The following is an 18,416-nucleotide window of genomic DNA, read 5'->3' on the forward strand; positions in this document are numbered from 1 at the left end:
CCTCATACTAGGTGCACTCCAAAACCTGGCTGGCAGTGTCCGTTTGTGTGGAATGGACATGGTTTCCACTCTACTTCCTAACTTGAATTAATGGCCTGTGCATGGAGTAAACAAAGTACCACATAGCAAAAGCTTAGCAGACAATGGTGAGCAGTAAATAATCTTTTACACTGCTTGGCATGGCTGAACCCAAATGGAAATGTTAAGTGTTAGGGCAACCTGTCCTCGAGGAGTGTTACAACTTCTGCCATTGTTTAATCTACAGCCGATACAGACTCAAGATAATTCCTGCTGCTGGCATTCCTTTGAAAAAGGGTTTCCCCACCCTTGTTGGTACCCAATATTTGACACGCCAGTTAAACCAAATGGCACACACCCACCCCACAACCCCATCAATCTTAATGTAACTTTAAACTTTGTAAATTTTCCAGATGACTTGACCCACAGATAAAATAGAAATAAAACAAACTTAGATAGGCAAAGACAGATTATGGTTAATATATACTGTAGGTTTTATTATATCAACAGGAAAAGAACTGGGTAACAAACAGGGGACATCTAACAGCTGTAACCTACAGTCAAAACCATTTTTTTCTTCAAACGAAAAAATAAACAAATTGGTATAAAACTGGAGCATTTAAAAGGAGGAAAAAAGTTAAAACAAACTTCAAATCACATCCAAATGTAAACTATCCTGCACAATCCAATGCTGTTACAACTGCTTTGCAATGGAGGCAGGAGAAGACAAGTGGACGAATGGCTTCAACTCTTAGCTGGTATCCATCTGGAGAGAAAAAAGTTGTCGTAAGATGGTTGCTAAGAAGAGGCCGCTTAATTGATAAATCATTTATGTAATAATTTTTTAACATACCCTGGCATTGTAGGCATCTAACTGGGCATCAAGCTCTTCTGCAGATAGCTGCTGTTTGCTTCCACCACGGCTGCCTCGACCTCTGCCTCTACCTGCACCACGACCGCGTCCTCTCTGCATGCCGCCAAAACCACCGACGCGATTTCTATTCATGCCTCCACCGCCTCTGTTCAGGCTTAAAGATTTTAAAAAAAAGTATCAATTTAGTCACAATATTTGCAGGGATCATCAAGCTTTTTTTAAAGCATGCCAAGTTGAGACTTACCCCTGCATAGGTCGCCTTTGTGTGTCAATCTGTGAGGTAACAAGCTGTATATTCATGGGGCGCCCTGAAAAAAATAGAAAAAAAAGGAGGGGAGGGGGGTGTCCGTTTTAATAATTCCAAAACTTTGTCTCGAAGTAAGCAAAACAGATAGATCATGAACGTACCATCAAGTGGGACGCCATTGTACTGTTTCATGGCCTTCAAAGCATCTGCCCTCCTTTCAAAGTGGACATCTGCAGTGCCCAGGCTCCTTCCAGACCTGTCGTAATGAACCGCTGCCTTTTTCAGAGTCCCAAACTCTGCAAACAGTTCCTGAGAAGAGACCAAATCAACTATGGGGTAAATCATGTTTGCACTGTAATTCCAGTCTCTTCATTGCCCCAGGTCAATAAGTAAACAGACGCCACCATGTGACGGCATGACCACAAGGTGATGGATGCAAAGCGGTCAAGCAACAAAGCTAGTACCTGAATGTCTGCGTCTGAAACTCCAAAGTCGAGATTGGAGACGAGGAGTTTTCCACCAGTTTCCACACCAGCTCCACCGCCGCCTCCGGCACTGGCATTGAAGCCATTGTCGAACATGTCATGCTGCCACTTATCCGGGAGCTGCTTTGGCTGCAACAAATGAAAGAGAACGCACCTGCTGACTTCAGGATCCCCTGTCTCTGTCAATCACAGAGTCCACACGGTTGGGTGTTGGGGCAAGCAGGGGCTCCACTTCCAACAGGGTCAGGGCACTCAGCTCCCCAATCAAGATCCCCAATGTTCCCTGCCCACCCCACCACTACAAACAAGTAAACCAATTCAGAAAAAAAAAAGAAAAAAGAATTTGACATCAAAGAAAGGTAAAATTGTATCAGGTAGATATTTTTTTTTCTCTCCCAAGGGAATAGGATTTGTAGACTGTGCTATGCATCGACTGTGATAATAGTAGTAGTGACATCTCATGTCAGTGACAACTCTGACATGGCATAGCCTAACAATCTAAAAATGACTGTAAAGCCTTTGTACACAGCCGACTCACATTAAGGCCTACTAATTACTGTGAGCAAAGTAATCGATCTTTTTGCTCTTGCCATCTGCGCCTCCAGACAGCCGTCTCGAAGGAACTGATCCTCGGGGTACAGGGCGGGCGTTCTCTGAAGTAGCGTCCCCTCCAGCGTTGCTCGATTTCCTTGCTTGCCCAAGAGTTCTTTACACAAGCCAAAAAAAGAGGCTCGCATGACATAAGTGTCCATGAGTGAGGGTTGGAGTAGAAGGAAAAAAAAAAAGTAATTACAATGCTCATCTATCCATATTATGCAATGGCGGTTATCTGAACGTCCATTTTGAAATCACGCCATTTTGACTGGGACCTGGTTGACTAGGGACTCATTCACTTTTAAGAGTGATGGCATCAAATGAACACTACAGGAGGTTTTTAAGTCCACTGCTGTACACAAAATTTAAAGCCACAATGGTAGAGAGCCCCTCAAATTGGTGTCGACTAAACCCGCCAGCCACTCCCGAACAATAGGCCGCCGGGGCCACTGCACCAGGCCAGCAAGCGATGAAAATATGCTCCCAACAAACGACGAAAAACAAATCTTGGTCGATGACGTGGTCTCGTTTCGCCATCACTTCAACAGTGGGATGATGCTACTGGGAGTTGATGACTCTAACTAATCTGACGGTTTGTAAAACGAAGAAGAAGAAAAATGATGGCTTGTAGATGCTGGATTCAAAATGGCGCTGTCAGGGCCTCGGCGATCCATTAGCTGGCTAGCCAACATGGCTAACAAGCTAGCTTGATCCAAATGCTTCGTCTTCAGAAAGGTGAAACACACATGGGTAGGGGGAAAGGACATACTATGTATACAACTTCCATTTACGATTAACCGCAATTTACAGAGCCCTCCTCGTTATTATTGAGGGGAGACTCGGCGGTTAGCCATGCTATATTCAGTTGACTAGCAAGCTAGCTAGATGGTAGCTAGCAAGCCTATTGAAGATTAGGATGTCACCTAGGCATTTTCAGGCTGCCAAGGGTTCTCCTTTTTCTGCCCATTCCTCTAATTTTCTCATACCCTGCTGTAAGGTGCCGGTCTGCCTCTACCGCGGTTCAGGTTCTGTCGGTTCCTCATTGGGCCGGATCCGCCGCCTCGGCCTCCAAATCCTCCCCCGGTGCCTCCGAGTCGCCCAACACTACCTCCTCGGCCCCCGCCTGCGCCTCCCCGGCCACGGCCTCTTCCACCGCGGCCTCCACCTCTCTGCTGCCTGTTTTGTTTGATTATGTCATCTAAAGACATATCCATTTTATCGGTCATTATGCTTTTTCAATACTGCTAAACTTTCAGCGAAATATGAATGTATAAATATACACCCTAGCCGCGTTTGGTCCCTTGTCCTATTTCTCTACACCGCAAATGCCTCGACGAAGATCACGACGGCGGGCAAGGGCTGACGCCTATAGTCGCCTCGTACGTACCGTGCGTACGCGTGACGTCATCCCGCAGTGGTCGGTGTCCCCGCCCCCGAACAGCGTGCTGGTATTGTCTAAGGTCCGAACGCGCGTCTTCCAGAGTCCTTGATCAATTAAAATTTGTGTCAAGTATTTAGGTCACTATCTCACCAGCCCGTTCAATACAAATAACTTGAGTTTTTTCCCCAATGAATATCTGTATACAGCTCCACCATAAACAAAGTATTTTCACGATGACGGGGTGATTGTAAAGTTCGTGCTGAAGCTCAGCAGTCAATATGAATAATGGCATCACCCGTGGCATTTATTGTACCTGGTCAATTTCTATGCATGATGAATCCAGTTAGGGTTATATTAAAAGTCTTTTATTCAATGTTTTGTGTCAAGGTCGGGGCATCAAATAAGGGCAGCATACTAGGAAAAACCTCTACTCAAAGTCAATTTTTTGACCAAGGGGAACTAATATTCAAAATGTTGGCATTCTAAATTGTATTTGGCTCCCAAAGCTTGCCCCCGTGAAGTCTGATTTCAATATTACTGGAAAAAAAAACAATAAAATAGAAGTCAGCCCTTCGGAATTCTCTTCCAAGGTAATAATAGAAGTTTTGTAAAGAAACGTGTTTTGTGTTTAACATCGCAGTCTTTTTGTGTCCGATGGAGAGTGCTTGTGAGCACTTTGTATCTCAGCATCTGATGTCAGCATATTTTCGTGAAAATTTGCATCAGTCTCATTCACATAAAAAATAATGTACATTATGAAGAATTCATAACTTGAAAAAGATATAAACTGTGGGGAAAGGGGCTTTTTTTTTAAAGATGCCCATCCTCTTGTATTTCTTCTCATTCAGCGAGAGGTGGGGGAGGGGGGTAAATACAGGAAAGGAGATAGGACAGGATAGATGGAATAGAGGTTACACTTTCACTTGGCAGATGCTTTTATCCAAAGCGACGTACATCTGAGGTGTAGTTAGCTTGTATAGCATCAGGAGGTCTAAGCCAGGGGTCTGAACCTCCGATCTCTGGCGGGAAAGCCGGCATTCTTACCTACTGAGCTTTTTAGCTCAGTAGGTAAGAATGCCCTAGGTTAGGGGTTTAGAGGGGGCTTGGTATTGTGAACCAGACTGGCCAAGGGGGCTGACTTGCTGGCTGACAGAGGGCTGATGAAGGAAGAGCTTCTGACGATAATAGGTGAAAAAAGGGTGCTGGACCATCACAGGAAAGACTAGGACTTTTTGGAGTCCTGTGTGTTGCGTTTCTTGAGGTCACTCAGGTCAACTGGTGTGAAAGCTGAAAGAACAGAAAGAAAAAAAGAATGCTGTTATTTAACTCATGCTCGCTCTTGTCGCCAAGTTGCTACAAAGGAAATCAAATTCAAGCACTTACAATGCAGGTTAGGATTAGGGTTCTTTTCCACGTATTCCTGTGGTCCACGGTCATTGCGTTCACTGTTTTGTGTTGATCTGATATCTCTGAGCACACACTGCCAGGCTGTAAAAAGAGCAAAGGCACCCGTGTCTTTATGCATGCTCAAAAATCCAGGTAAGGAAATCACAGAAAGTTGAATCAGCTCATCTAGACACAATGTTTATTGAGAGAACCGTTTCATCCCTCATGCCTAACAACATCAGGCAAAGGGACTGCTGATGGAAACTAGCATATTCGCTAACTTGGGTACATTTACATTTGTTTCAAAAGTTCATTAATGTACATTGCCCCATCCCAAATAAACGTTTTAATCTAAGTGACTTCTTCAGTCTCAATTGACTGCAGGTATTCCCACCCTTATAAACAATACAGCGGCATAACGACTGAAACATGCAAATTGCAGTGACCATTCACTAGAGTTACAATGGCAATGTGTATTATTTACAAAGGATTGGAGAAAACTCAGCATTGTAAAATGGAAAAAGATGTACTGTTAGGACTCCCCCGTGGCACAACACAGAAGAGCTAACACATCAGGCCAGGACTCCGCAGTCTACATCCATCTACAGGCCAGCGGCCACTCTTTCAAGGGATGAGGATGTGCACATCCTTGATAGGGAGGAACGCTGGTTTGAATGGGGAGTCAAAGAGGCCATCTGTCGTGGTAATTATTTAATTCCACTCTGACATTAAATGAGGAGTGAGACAAAAATCTCTTACAGTATTGTCACTTTAAAATGTTCATGAACAGACGCACAAGTCTAGATACTTAAGTGCACGCCAATCAGTACAGTACAGTCTCTCTTATAAAGCAGTTGTCTGTTCTTCCGCTCCTTATCTCATGCTTTACAGCTCACATTTCACCAAGGTCATTTCTCCAACTACTGTGTACAGACTTGCTACACTCAGTGAGTTTCTCATACTTTCCTCTGCTATCAACCAACAGTTCTAAGCAATGTAAAATAAAGTTAAACATGGTATAGGTCATACATGGTCAGAGATTAAAAGTAAGCAAACGTCATATATGAATCAAAGAAAGCTGAATTAGTTCATCTGGATACATTTATTGACAATATGTTTCACCACTCATCTAATGCCCCTTTTCCACTACATGGTACCGACTCAACTCGACTCGACTTTTTCATTTTTCATTATTGGAAAGTACCGGCATTTTGGTAACTGTTACCACTTTTCTGGTACCACCTTTATCGAGGTTCCAAAAAAGAACTGGAGCAGGTACCAAAATCAATCCAGACCAGCTACACTGAGGGGGTACTGTTACGGTAATGGAAAATGACACTGCGAGTCGAGTCGAGCTGGTACCATGTAGTGGAAAAGGTGACCTCTACAGTCAGTTTAGACTAAAGAGGTCACTTAGATGAGTGATGCAACGTACTTGTCAATAAACGTATCCAGATGAACTGATTCAGCTTTCTTTGATTTTCTGACCTGGATTATTGAGCATGCACAAAGACATCATATATTAATTTCTCTCACACCACCTATGTGAAGAGGGAACAACCATCCCTGAACCGGGGGGGGGGGGTGGATAAGAGTACATCTGTCGCTATATTGCAATGCTGTAATTGCAACTATTCCCAAATCCTCTGTGATATTGCCATTGTAACTCTAGTTAGTGGTCATGGTAATTGGCATATGAAACTGATAGTTGTTTTTGGTCGTTATGCCACTGTATTATTTATAAGGGTGGGGATACCTGCAGTCAGTTGAGACTGAAGAGGTCACTTAGATAAGTGATAAAACATTTCTTTCAGTAAACACTGTGTCCAGATGAACTTATTCAACTTTCTGTGAAAGGCATCCATACTTTTTAACATATTCAAAAGTCTCATCAGCAGTGGGAAATAAGATGAGAATTCAGGGCCCCCATTTGCGAGGATATGATAAAACCAACTGAAATCCAAGCCAAAACGAGTGCAAAGTCAACCCATTGGAACATTTGAATGGAGGGTTCAACCAGTGCCAGAATATGTATCCCAGCAGGCATGCTCTGCTCTAGTAATATTTGGTTACCAAAAAAATGTTGTGTTGCACTTTTGTAACACAATCTTACAAAATGCTCCACAGTTAGGGACACACATATGTATGTTTAAAACATCTCATCTCATCTCATCATCAGCCGCTTGTCTGGGTTGGGTTGCGGTGACAGCAAGCTAAGTAGGGCACTCCAGATGTCCCTCTCCCCAGTGCCCTCCAGCTCCTCCTCGGGTATCCCAAGGTGTTCCCAGGCCAGATTGGACATGTAGTCCCTCCAACGAGTTCTGGGTCTACCCCGGGGTCCCCTCCCAGTTGAACATGCCCGGAAAACCTCCAAAGGAAGGCACCCAGAAGGCATCCTAATCAGATGCCCGAACCACCTCAACGGGCTGCTTTCAACATGAAGGAGCAGCAGCTGTACTCCGAGGTCCCTCCAAATGTCCGAGCTCCTCACCCTATCTCTAAGGCTGAGCCCAGATACCCGACAGAGAAAACTCATTTCAGCCACTTGTATCCCCGATCTCACCCTTTCGGTCACTACTCAAAGCTCGTGACCATAGGTGAGGGTTGGAACGAAGACTGACTGGTAAATTGAGAGCTTTGCCTTCCAGCTCAGCTCCCTCTTCACCACAAAGGTCAGGTACAATGTCCACATTACTGCTGATGCTGCACCAATCCTCTTGTCAATCTCCCGCTCCATCCTACCCTCACTCGTGAACAACACCCAGAGATACTTGAACTCCTTCACTTGAGGCATCAACTCATCCCCAAACTGGAGGGAACAATCCACCGTTTTCCGGTAGATGACAATGGCCTCAGACTTGGAGGTGCTGACTCTCACCCTGGCCATTTCACACTCAGCTGGAAACCGCCCCAGTGCACACTGGAAGTTGCGTTCTGATCAAGTCAACAAAACCCCATCATCTGCAAAGAGCAGAGATGCAGTTCTGAGGTTCCCAAAATGGACATAGTCTTCACCTTGGCCTTGACCTCCTCATCTCGCCTTGAGAGCCCATCCAGAATATCACAAACAAAATCGAAGACAAGGGACAACCTTGGGGGAGTCCGACACCCATCGAAAATGTGTTTGACTTTGTGCCAAAAATATGGACACAGCTCTCACTTTGGTAAAACAAGGGCCGGATGGCTTGTAGCAACTGCCCTGGTACCCCATACTCCCACAGTACCCCGCACAGAGTGCCTCGGGGTACACGGTTGTAAGCCTTCTCCAAGTCCACAAAACACATGTAGACTGGTTGGTTAAACTCCCATGCCTCCCTCAGCACTTCCGCAAGGGTAAAGAGTTGGTCCATTGTTCCACTGCCAGGACGGAATCTGCATTGTTCCTCCTGGAGCCGAGGTTCGACAATCGGTCGGAACCTCCTTTCCAGCACCCTAGAGTAGACTTTCCCAGGGAGGTTGAGCAATGTGATGCCCTGATAATTGGAGCACACCCTCCGGTTTAAAACAACCAAGTAAAAGTTAATGTTTGCAGTAAAAATAAATAAAACTGCCAAAAGAAAAAGAAAGGATATAGCACTGGTTAATAATTAACATAATAAGATCAAATACTCAATAGTAAGTCTACAAAAGTGAGCTTTAATGACTGTTCTATTTTACATATACCAGTCTTGGAAGATATACTTACTATCATGAATAAAACGCACATTCTCCTCATGTGCTGGTGTAAAGAGCTCCCCGCTGTTAGTAGGAGACCGGGGACTAGAAGTCCGCTTATAACTATTCACCATCCTGGGAGCCGATGCACTTCATGACCATATCCACACAAAAAAGAAGGAGAAATACATACACAGATAAATATAAATGATTTATTTCTACATGCAGCATAGTTAAATATATAGTGGTCAATCTGACAAAAATAATAGGTGTATTACTCCCTTTTTCCGCTGAGGGAATCACTCGGTTTTCAAGGGGATAGGATTAGCTAGATATTAGATATACTTTATTAATCCCTGTGGGGAAATTCATCCTCTGCATTTAACCCATCCTAGCTGTGTAGCTAGGAGCAGTGGGTAGCTGCCGTGCAGCGCCTGGGGACCAAATCCAGTTCTTTTCTTTTTTTTTGCCATGCCCCGGTCAGGGGCATAGAAAGTAATATTAACCTTAACATGTGTCTTTGATGGTGGGAGGCAACTGGAGCACCCGACAGAAACCCACGCATGCAAATGCAAACTCCACACAGAAAGGACCTGGGACGGCCCGGGGTTCGAACCCAGGACCTAAGGACAGGATGTTGTGTTGCTGTAAAGCTCCCTGAGGCAAATTTGTAATTTGTGATATTGGGCTATAAAAATAAAATTGACTTGACTTGATCTTCTTGCTGCGAGGCAACAGTGCTAACCACTGGGCTACTGTGCTTGCTGCCCAGCTATTGACAGTCATTAGCTTGACTGATCTTGCAGTTGTGACAAGCCTTGGAGCGATTTCATTTAATTGTTCATGTTTAAAAGGACGAAAAGATCATGACTTCAAAAAAAAAGTTCTTGGACTGAAAAGAAACCAAGAAATACTAAATACAATTCTGAATTACGACAGTCTGATAGCAATAGCTCAAACTTCCCAGGAACTTCCACTCCATTGCTCCATATGCTTAACGGAAATTGGCACTCTGGCTGCATTCCTTGCACTAACTAACCTGGCACATTTGCACTCTTGCATATTTGTTGCATTTCCCTGCAGTAGTTCTGTGATTTAGTGTTGACGTTGTCCTTTTGTAATCTGACATCGTGTGAACACTGGCCCCTAGTGGGACAATAAAGATAACCTTGAACCCTGAGGTTTGAAACAGTTTCAATAGTTCTTAGAAGGTTGATATGGTATTACGTAAGGGCACGTGTGGGTATCTGTCATTTCATGTGATTAGAGTGATAAGCAATTGTGGCAAGAAGCACAACGCCATATAACAAGGACAGAAAGTTATTAGAAGATAAACTTGTTTATGCCCAAAGGTAGCATAAGTGGGATTCCATTATGTACGTGTAACCATTATTGTGCAGAAAATAGTAGTAGCAGTAGCATATCAAGACCACCATTAGACTGTCAAAGGGGATGACTGAAAACATCCTTGTGTCGATAGAGAGGCTCCTGCTCCACGAATACGTCCCGATCAACAAGGTCTCTGATTAAAAGCAGGACCTTGATTGACGCAAGTAGATTGTTCACTAGATTTGTAAGTAGTATAAAGACAGGGAGGCTTTTGTCTGAACTCCAGTCATTCTGCAGACCGACTCAGACTTTGTTGATACGTCAATAAAAATCTTATTTTGAAGGATCTTCGTCTCATTGACATTTTTTTTTGTTGCTATTTCTCTGTATCATTGGCCACCACATTGATCATTGAATATCTTACACAAGACTTCGCCCTGATGACCAGTTTCCTAATATGAGGGAGCTTTTTTAGGGGTTAAAGAGTGCATCTCTACACATTCTAAAGTCAACACTATATGCATTTTTACTATATAGACAATTTTTGACCAAAAGAAAAAAAAATTTCAGTAAAACCTGTGTAAGAACAAGCTGATATGATTAACTGCCATTTTTTTCAGCTAAATCTGTAATGCAATAATATCCTTTCATAATAATGATCACAGCACTTTGCTGGTATTGAGTCTTGATAATTAACCCTATTACCTGGCAAATATCTAATTTCAGTATCAGTCTGCTATCAAGTTGAAGACCTTTTCCTATGCACAAGTCACAGTCACAGTTATGACAGTATATAAACAACAGTCTCAAAACTTTTACTTATCTAAAGGAAACGCTTTCCATCTCAAAACAAAGGACTGCCAGTACAAGATGACAGTTTCCTGATTTTGAATCCTTGTCAATACACAGGACTCGTCTGAGAAAATTGGCCGGTGTTAACAATTCTGGCAGTGCCAAAGAAACGGAACCAAAGGAAGATTTGCGCAATCTATTACTTAATGTGTTAACTGAATTTGATAAAATACTATCACGGCTTTTACTAAATTAATAGAGTATTTCATCATCATCATCAAAACATCTTTTTTTTTGTGCTTGGTTGTTAGAATCGCTGAGCCTCTCCATTATAAAATGGTTAGTCTGCCATTGGGCCAACACCTGTTAGTGGAACCAGTGCTGGTGCAACAATACTTGTAGCCCACAGATTCTCAGACCTGGTCATCCTGCTTGTGGTTGGCACTTGCTCTTCGCTCCTCTATGGTGAATGATTTGGAGACTTCGGAGGTTCTGATATCTTCTGATAAGTTCTAAGAAACATAAAAATGAAGCGACAACACCAGTGAAAAGAAAGGCAAAACTCACAATCAGAAGCTGTTTTACGAGGGCGCAATATTGAACCACACGGCTCACTTGTTATGACAGGACAGGAAAGCGCCAGGTTGTGACAAGGGGGGGGGGGTTTAATCATTTACGGGCTGGCGCCCAGGTGAAGATAGCAGATTGTGTTGTTAAGGAACACAAAACACGGGACGGCCACTGTCGACGTCAGCTTAGCCAGCAGGGCTGTTGTTTACGTTTCGGCTAACATTAGCACACCATCACACCGGACAACGCTGCGGTTGGATTTGCCACAGACCGATATGTGTAAAAACCACCTCGGGTCTCCTCGTCAAAAAAACAACGCCCAATTTTAGCCTGTCCGCCATTCTTTCGAATCGCAGCTACGGGTCAGCCGGGCTCACACAATAACGCCTAGCTAGGCTGCTAACGCTGGCTAGGAATTCGCGTAGTTCCAGGTCTTGTCCAAGTTAACGGCTAAGCTAGCTAGGCGTTTAACTGGCGTTGCTGTTTCCTGATATTTATTAGAGAGCTTTCGCCGGCTCTGCTGATATCACGTGTACACGGATTAATAACGCCAACAAGGGTAAGAAATTCAATATATATATATTTTTTTTTTTACAAACCTTTTCTCTTGATTATTTGTTTCGCTTTCTTTAGTCAGACAATCTATACGCTCCGAGTGAGGCCTGGCTAAAACGTTGCCAATGCCAACCAATCACTTCCGGGTTAAAGGGAGGAAGGGAAGTGAAAGCGCTCGGTGACTGTTGGTGAATGTGATATATTTTTCTTCTTTCCAAACAAATACGTTTGTGTTTAGAAAAGACGGGTCGCGATAGAGATCAAGGGAAGTAACCGAATTGCTGAGTTTTGCCAGCTATATCGTAAACGAGGCGATAAGATGTCTCGGTGCCTTCTCAATAATCCAGGTAAGAAAACCAAAGAAGGTTGAACCGGAGGTCCCATTTTAGAACATCTTGTTCTTTGGTTTTTGCCTGGATGATTAATTCGTCAACCGATTCAGTGTACAACTTACAACCTGTGAGGTTTTCTCGATCTAGTCATCTTATCAATACAATAAAAATTTGTCTTTTTATCACCCCCCCCCCCACCCCCACCCCCGTAAACTTTCTCTGCCGTGAAGCTCAGGGCAATGACCAAGGTGGAAAACGTGCCCAGGACTAAGGACCACCGCTGGTATACGGTTGGGGGGGGGGGGCATGTTCGAAAAAACGCCCCCAAAAGTGCCCTGTTGGATGCCGCAACGTTAGATAAAACACGACCAAGTGCCCTCTAGGTTGGCCCAGTGTGCAAGACAATGTGACATAGTGCCCCCTAGGGTGCCCTTCCAGTGGGGAAAACATGATCCATTGCATTAATGGGTGCTCTTCCAGCGGGACCATAAATGCATCACGACTTTCTGCACGCTGGTGCCCCCACCGCATACAGCTGGTACCCTTTTTATTTCTTAATTTTCCCCCACCTCTGCCCCTCAAACAGCCCGAGTCTGCCACTGATAAGGGCTAATCATTTTCATAAGTCGTAAAAGCAAGCTCATATAATAAAATTGTGTTGTGTACACTAGGAATAAGGCACCCCTGATGGTGCCTACTATTTTATTTTCATATTTCATTATTCCTTTCATATTTCTCAAACTCCTTTGCGTGAGACACGTTCACATGCAAAAGAATCTCTTTAATGGAGTTTTGCTCAAATCAAAAGACTTGACTCACGTATATAAACTAATACCCCCACACTCATTTCTCCTCCTTTGGGATATTCAATGTTAATCATTTGCTTCGGAATAAGTTAAATCATATATACATGTAAATCATATTAAAAGAGACTAAAACTCAACTGACTGCAGAACGATTGATATGCATTGGGTTTATATAAATCTACTTCTTATACTTTTAAATATTTTGTACAGGTCTACTCTCAGTATTTACAAATTGAAGAAAGAAAGAAAAAAGCTTCATAGAGCCTAGTCCCAACTTGTCCTGCATCAATAAGCAGCGTCTCCATCAGAACTGATGATAGCAAATGTAAGGATTTGAGGTCCACTTTTAATAATACTCTTTACTCTGTAACAGATTATACACCACCATCTTGCTCCGTATCTATAAAACGTGGCTTTATTTATGAAACATGTACAAAAATAACAATTGAGGAAGAATTTATAAGACTTTCTCTGCTGATACTCATATTATTTCAGCACACTATTTCCAATACACATAAAACAACAACAGCAATACTTAAGTTGGCAGCATGGCTTTACAAGTGCATGACTCATTGTTTTTAATGGATTTCTGGTCTAGCAATTAAACAATTAGTTTTGATGTCCCTCTCTCTGCCCAGCAGTAAGGACGCACGACTCCAAGTGTAAGACAAAAACAGTTCAGGCCAATTCATTATTTCAAATCCAGTTTTTACAGTAAAAAGGAAGCAGGGTTTCAAAGTGCAACCATCCATCCATCCATCCATCCATCCATTATCCAAGCCGCTTATCCTAATTAGGGTATCGGGATGCTGGAGCCTATCCCAGCAGTCATTGGGCGGCAGGTGGAGAGACACCCTGGACAGGCCGCCAGTCCATCAAAGCGTTTCAAAGTGCAACCAGCACACTGAAAAGGAGCGGTTGCCTCATGTGGATGGATGGCCCAAATATTAAAAGGCTTAAACCATAAGGAAGGAATTTAATCTCATTTAATTCTTGCGAAGGATAATCTATGTTAAGACCTGCACCATTAAAAAAAATTGTAAATATTGCAGTAATATGGTGGCAATTAACCTTGTACGGCATGAGCTGAGGGTGAAAATAGAAAGATGCTGTGCTGACTATAAGCATGTGAAGACACTGGCAATACAATAATAGCACAACAAAACTGAAGCACCAAATGGAGAAAAATATTCAAACAAACCCTCCAAAAAGGCAAAAAAAAAAAACAGCTTTACAAAGTTTAAAGTTCATACTTTAAAAATACTGTCAAAACTGTGAAAATAAAAAGCAAAACAATCAAACAATCATCTTCTTCTGCACGGGCAGTAGCATGGTCCTACACCCGGTTGTCCTTTTCGGCCCGGGTACAGGTTTGCATGGCACTGTATCCTGCTCTCATTGCATAACATTTTCGCCCCCTAATCGTCAGTCCGTCCAAAGTTATTCTATCCATTTAAACTGAGCTCCCCCAGGTCCAATTTTGGCCCAGTCAGACGCAGCCTGTCTCAAACAGTTTAGCTAGCTCTTTGCAGTCTGGGTCAATGAGGTCAGCTGGCTTCTCTCCGCTCTCGTTCTCCGCCTCAGTGCTCGCTCCCATAGACAGCAGGTAACTGTGTGGGGAGATAAATGACAGAATTACAACAATCAAAGAGTTAGTTTTTGGAAAATATGCCATGGTTAATCATTTGCACAACTGATGCATTTTATATCTTCAACAATAGCTGTAGTGGTCTGCAATATATCACGTGATGCAAAGCTTCTCTTGGTGCTGGAATTGCTCAGTTACATGGGTTTGACGTTATAAATTTGCATCTTTCTAAATGTTGGTCCAACTATATCCATGGTAGAAAGAAAGAAAATATGTAGATGGATATAATAGACGGAATGTGAAAACTCAAGTGCTCAATTCACGCTTTTATTATTGAACAAAATCCACGTCACTTGGGGAAACCAGTGTCCACAAACATTTCCACAAAATGTTCCCAACCGGAGTTCTCTTAGTCACCGGTTGAAGTGGTTTATATGCTAATCCAGGTCTGGCCAAGTTTTGTACTGATCACTTCCTTTGTGCCCCTCCGATAGGCCTCATTCAGGCGTGTTAGTGTTACGTAGGACTTATAATGCCTGTTGCTTACCACATCGAGCATATGATTGGTTACATAGGGTTTCCTCTAACCACCTATATTGGTCGTGAGTCATTTCTGTTGACTGCTTTTCAATACTGCCCTTGCTATGTTCTTTGTATAGATATGAATCCTGGAGGGGGGCAAATGTGAGAACACGGATGCCGAGTCAACAGAAAACTCTACAAAGGTTTAAGTAGACGGATAACCTGGCAATCTCTGGGAAGCCATCACTGCAGGCCATGTGAAGTGGAGTCCAGGCATCTTCATCTCTCTGATGAACATCAGCTCCGTACTTCACCAGCAGCTTAACCACCTCCAGGTTCCCGGTCAGGACAGCCTCGTGAAGCGCTGCCATACCTGCCATACACGTGACGACGCATACACACCCCAGTTAGTTGGTTTCAAGGCAAGACCCTGTAAAACCTGATGTGGCTTGTCAAAACTGCTGACCGTTGGAAGAAAAACTGAGGAGAGGGGAGTCCTCACTCACCTGAAGGGAAGAGGGTATCCACGCGAACTTTCCTTGCTCTCAGGAACCGTCCAATTTGCTCCAGATCTCCGTGTCTGACGATATCCTGGAAGACGATGTCGTTGGGGAAGTGCACGGTCCGCTTTGCGGGTGCGACAGGTATGACAGGCGCGGGGGTCTCCTGTGCTCGCGCGTGACGTGTTGAAGTGTACCGCGATCCTTTGCTATACGAGGGGATGTATGTGGATGTGGTCTTGTATGAGGGTGTGTAATGTGAGGACGTGTGGTGTGATGTGGTGTAGTGCGTTGGGTTGTATTTTGTGATGGAGGTGTATGTGGGTGTGTAGTGAGTTGGTGTGTAGTGTGTCGGAGTGTAATGGGTTGGGGTGTAGTGTTTTGGCGTGTACTGAGAGCTGCGCGTGTACGATGACACCGGTACATGGTAGCCGTACTTCATCCCTGCAGCGGACACGGCTCTGCCCCCTCTTGTGCTGTCGGCCCCGGAGGAGCGATGGGAGAAATCCAAGACAATGCCGCAATCCAACCAGAGAGCAAAAATATCCTTAGTCTTTCCTTTTTCCGCTCCTCTGCTGCTGTCCTGTCCTTGGCCTTCACTCCCCTGTTATCCTGTTAGTTTCCAGCCGGGGTAGCCCCCTCCGCTATGCCGTCCTGCAGCACACACAACACTTTCCAAATGCCTTGCTTCACCCCAGTCTCTCACTCCCCTTCTCTCTGCCGTTCTTGCCCTCTCTCTCTCTCTCTCTCTCTCTCTCTCTCTCTCTCTCTCTCTCTCTCTCTCTCTCTCTCTCTCTCTCTCTCTCTCGTCTCTTGTGATTTCTCCCGTCCCAATGTGGGATTTTATTGACACGGCGCCTTGGCTGTTGCACCGGGTGGTCGTCTGATGGAGAAGGTGGGAGAGGGTCCCTATATATTCTCTGTAGCGCTATTTTGGGGTCCTAATATCAAGTGACTTGAGCTTCGAAACGAGTGGCCTCTGCCCGGTGCCTCCCACCACCCAGTCACATGCCCGATGACACTACTCCCCACCCCTTACCCCATGAAAAATATTGACAACCATAATGATCTGTGCGAGTCTTGCTCAAGTCATCCCGTACCACATAAACAACCAAGCAGCTATGAGCAATGTTAGGGCTGGGAGGAAAACACTCAGAGGGAAAGTAAAAACAAACAGCACATACATATAAGGTATGATTTTTGGAGGCCGTCTCTGCCGTCATTTCTCAGTTTTCAGGGTACCGCGTCCAACAGCAAGGGTCAAAGTGTGAGAGTCACTATTATAAATTCAAATTTGCAGCAGAAACATTCAGTTTGCTTTATTATGTAGGTTTGTTCTTGCTTCTTTGCTATTTGGCCGTTTATATTTATATCATTCATTTATAGGCCACAGAGAAGGTCTCCAAACAGTTCTTTGGGTGTGTGGTCGCTTTTAATGGGTGACTTTGTGTCATTAACTCGTGCTCTTGTCATCCACATATGGACTTGCCGTCCGTCATGTGAGTTTATTGCGTAAAGATAAGCCAGACAAATAAAATTCAGACACCGCGGATGTCAACTGTGGGAGTGTAGTGTTGGTCAACTGACATGCCGCGGGAACGTAAATCAAAAGTTGCTAAATATAATCCCCGTCTTTTGAACGGCACCGAAAGTCACACAGTTTTGGTTATGAGAAACAGCTGTTTTCAGTGCTGCACCCCCCCCCCCCCCCACCTCCACGTGTTCTGCAGATTTCATCGTTTTTCAAGTCAAATTTTCGACTTGTATCGCTTGGTCAAGTGCGGATGTTTGTCTTTCCGCCGAAAATCCTATCCAAGCTAAACTCGGGGCTAGTTTAGCCCACGATGGGCCGTGTGTGAATGGTTCCGTAGCTTGGTGCTGGTTGGTCGGTGGCAGCAGCTGTCCCTCTGCAGACTTCTGAGATTGGCAGAGAGCTGGTCATAGCTGGATCCCAACAGCTTTGTAAGTGGACTTGGACATTGCGTCGAAGCTGGAAGGGGTGGCTGAGGAAATAACATGGCTACCGTCCACCAGCTTCTTACCAAGACACCCCTGCGTAGTATGCTCAAAGGAACATTCTTGCATAAGGACCAGATTTACTCCCATACAGGTTTCATTTTACTTTATTTTATTGCACCACACACTACAGATGCCTAGCTTTGTACATCTAACCAATATGGACCATTCATTTTGTATCCTCTGTCATTTAGTTGGCACCCCCCCCCCTTTTCCTCCCCAATTGCATCTGGCCAATTACCCCACTCTTCACTGCTCCACCCCCTCTGCCGATCCGGGGAGGACTGCAGACTACCACATGTCTCCTCCGATACATGTGGAGTCGCCAGCAGCTTCTTTTCACCTGACAGTGAGGAGTTTCGCCAGGGGGACGTAGCACGTGGGAGGATCACACTATTCCCCCTCCCCCCCCGAACAGGCATCCCGACCAACCAGAGGAGGCGCTAGTGCAGCGACCAGGACACATACCCACATCCGGCCTCCCACCCGCAGACACGGGTGTCTGTAGGGACGCCCGGAGGTAACACGGGGATTCGAACCGGCGATCCCCGTGTTAGTAGGAAATGGAATGGACCGCCACGCCACCCGGACGCCTGAGGACACAAAATCTTGTCACAAAATCATATTTTCTGCAGAACCGCTGTTGAATGAAGATGGGTAAACACCCCTTACACCTCACACTCATTTAGATGAGTCACTATTCTGTTACTCAACCAGGTAAGGGAGAATAACACTCGAGTAACTCTTAAGAGTAAACAGCCAATGAA

General features: G+C 44.4%; 3 protein-coding genes across 3 annotated transcripts; all 3 read right to left on the minus strand.

Moving 5' to 3' along the window:
- Positions 1–488: 488 nt before the first annotated feature.
- On the minus strand, positions 489–3,576 carry alyref (Aly/REF export factor). The gene is made up of 6 exons (XM_056287252.1): positions 3,205–3,576; positions 1,604–1,753; positions 1,301–1,448; positions 1,137–1,200; positions 872–1,046; positions 489–784 (listed from the first exon to the last, which is right to left on the minus strand). The coding sequence occupies exons 1-6, from the start codon at positions 3,442–3,444 to the stop codon at positions 770–772; spliced, it is 792 nt and encodes a 263-aa protein (XP_056143227.1). The 5' UTR covers positions 3,445–3,576; the 3' UTR covers positions 489–769.
- A 350-nt stretch (positions 3,577–3,926) lies between these two features.
- Positions 3,927–12,025, minus strand: mcrip1 (MAPK regulated corepressor interacting protein 1). Its single transcript, XM_056287257.1, has 5 exons — positions 11,930–12,025; positions 11,180–11,272; positions 8,671–8,789; positions 4,983–5,087; positions 3,927–4,886 (listed from the first exon to the last, which is right to left on the minus strand). The coding sequence occupies exons 2-5, from the start codon at positions 11,185–11,187 to the stop codon at positions 4,822–4,824; spliced, it is 297 nt and encodes a 98-aa protein (XP_056143232.1). The 5' UTR covers positions 11,188–11,272; positions 11,930–12,025; the 3' UTR covers positions 3,927–4,821.
- Positions 12,026–13,416: 1,391 nt separating this feature from the next.
- On the minus strand, positions 13,417–16,557 carry ppp1r27a (protein phosphatase 1, regulatory subunit 27a). The gene is made up of 3 exons (XM_056287253.1): positions 15,640–16,557; positions 15,356–15,506; positions 13,417–14,633 (listed from the first exon to the last, which is right to left on the minus strand). Exons 1-3 carry the CDS (start codon positions 16,073–16,075, stop codon positions 14,513–14,515), a joined length of 708 nt encoding a protein of 235 aa, XP_056143228.1. The 5' UTR covers positions 16,076–16,557; the 3' UTR covers positions 13,417–14,512.
- Between the last annotated feature and the right edge of the window lie 1,859 nt (positions 16,558–18,416).

Source organism: Lampris incognitus, chromosome 10 (genome assembly GCF_029633865.1).
Source record: "Lampris incognitus isolate fLamInc1 chromosome 10, fLamInc1.hap2, whole genome shotgun sequence".
NCBI classification, from domain to species: domain Eukaryota; kingdom Metazoa; phylum Chordata; class Actinopteri; order Lampriformes; family Lampridae; genus Lampris; species Lampris incognitus.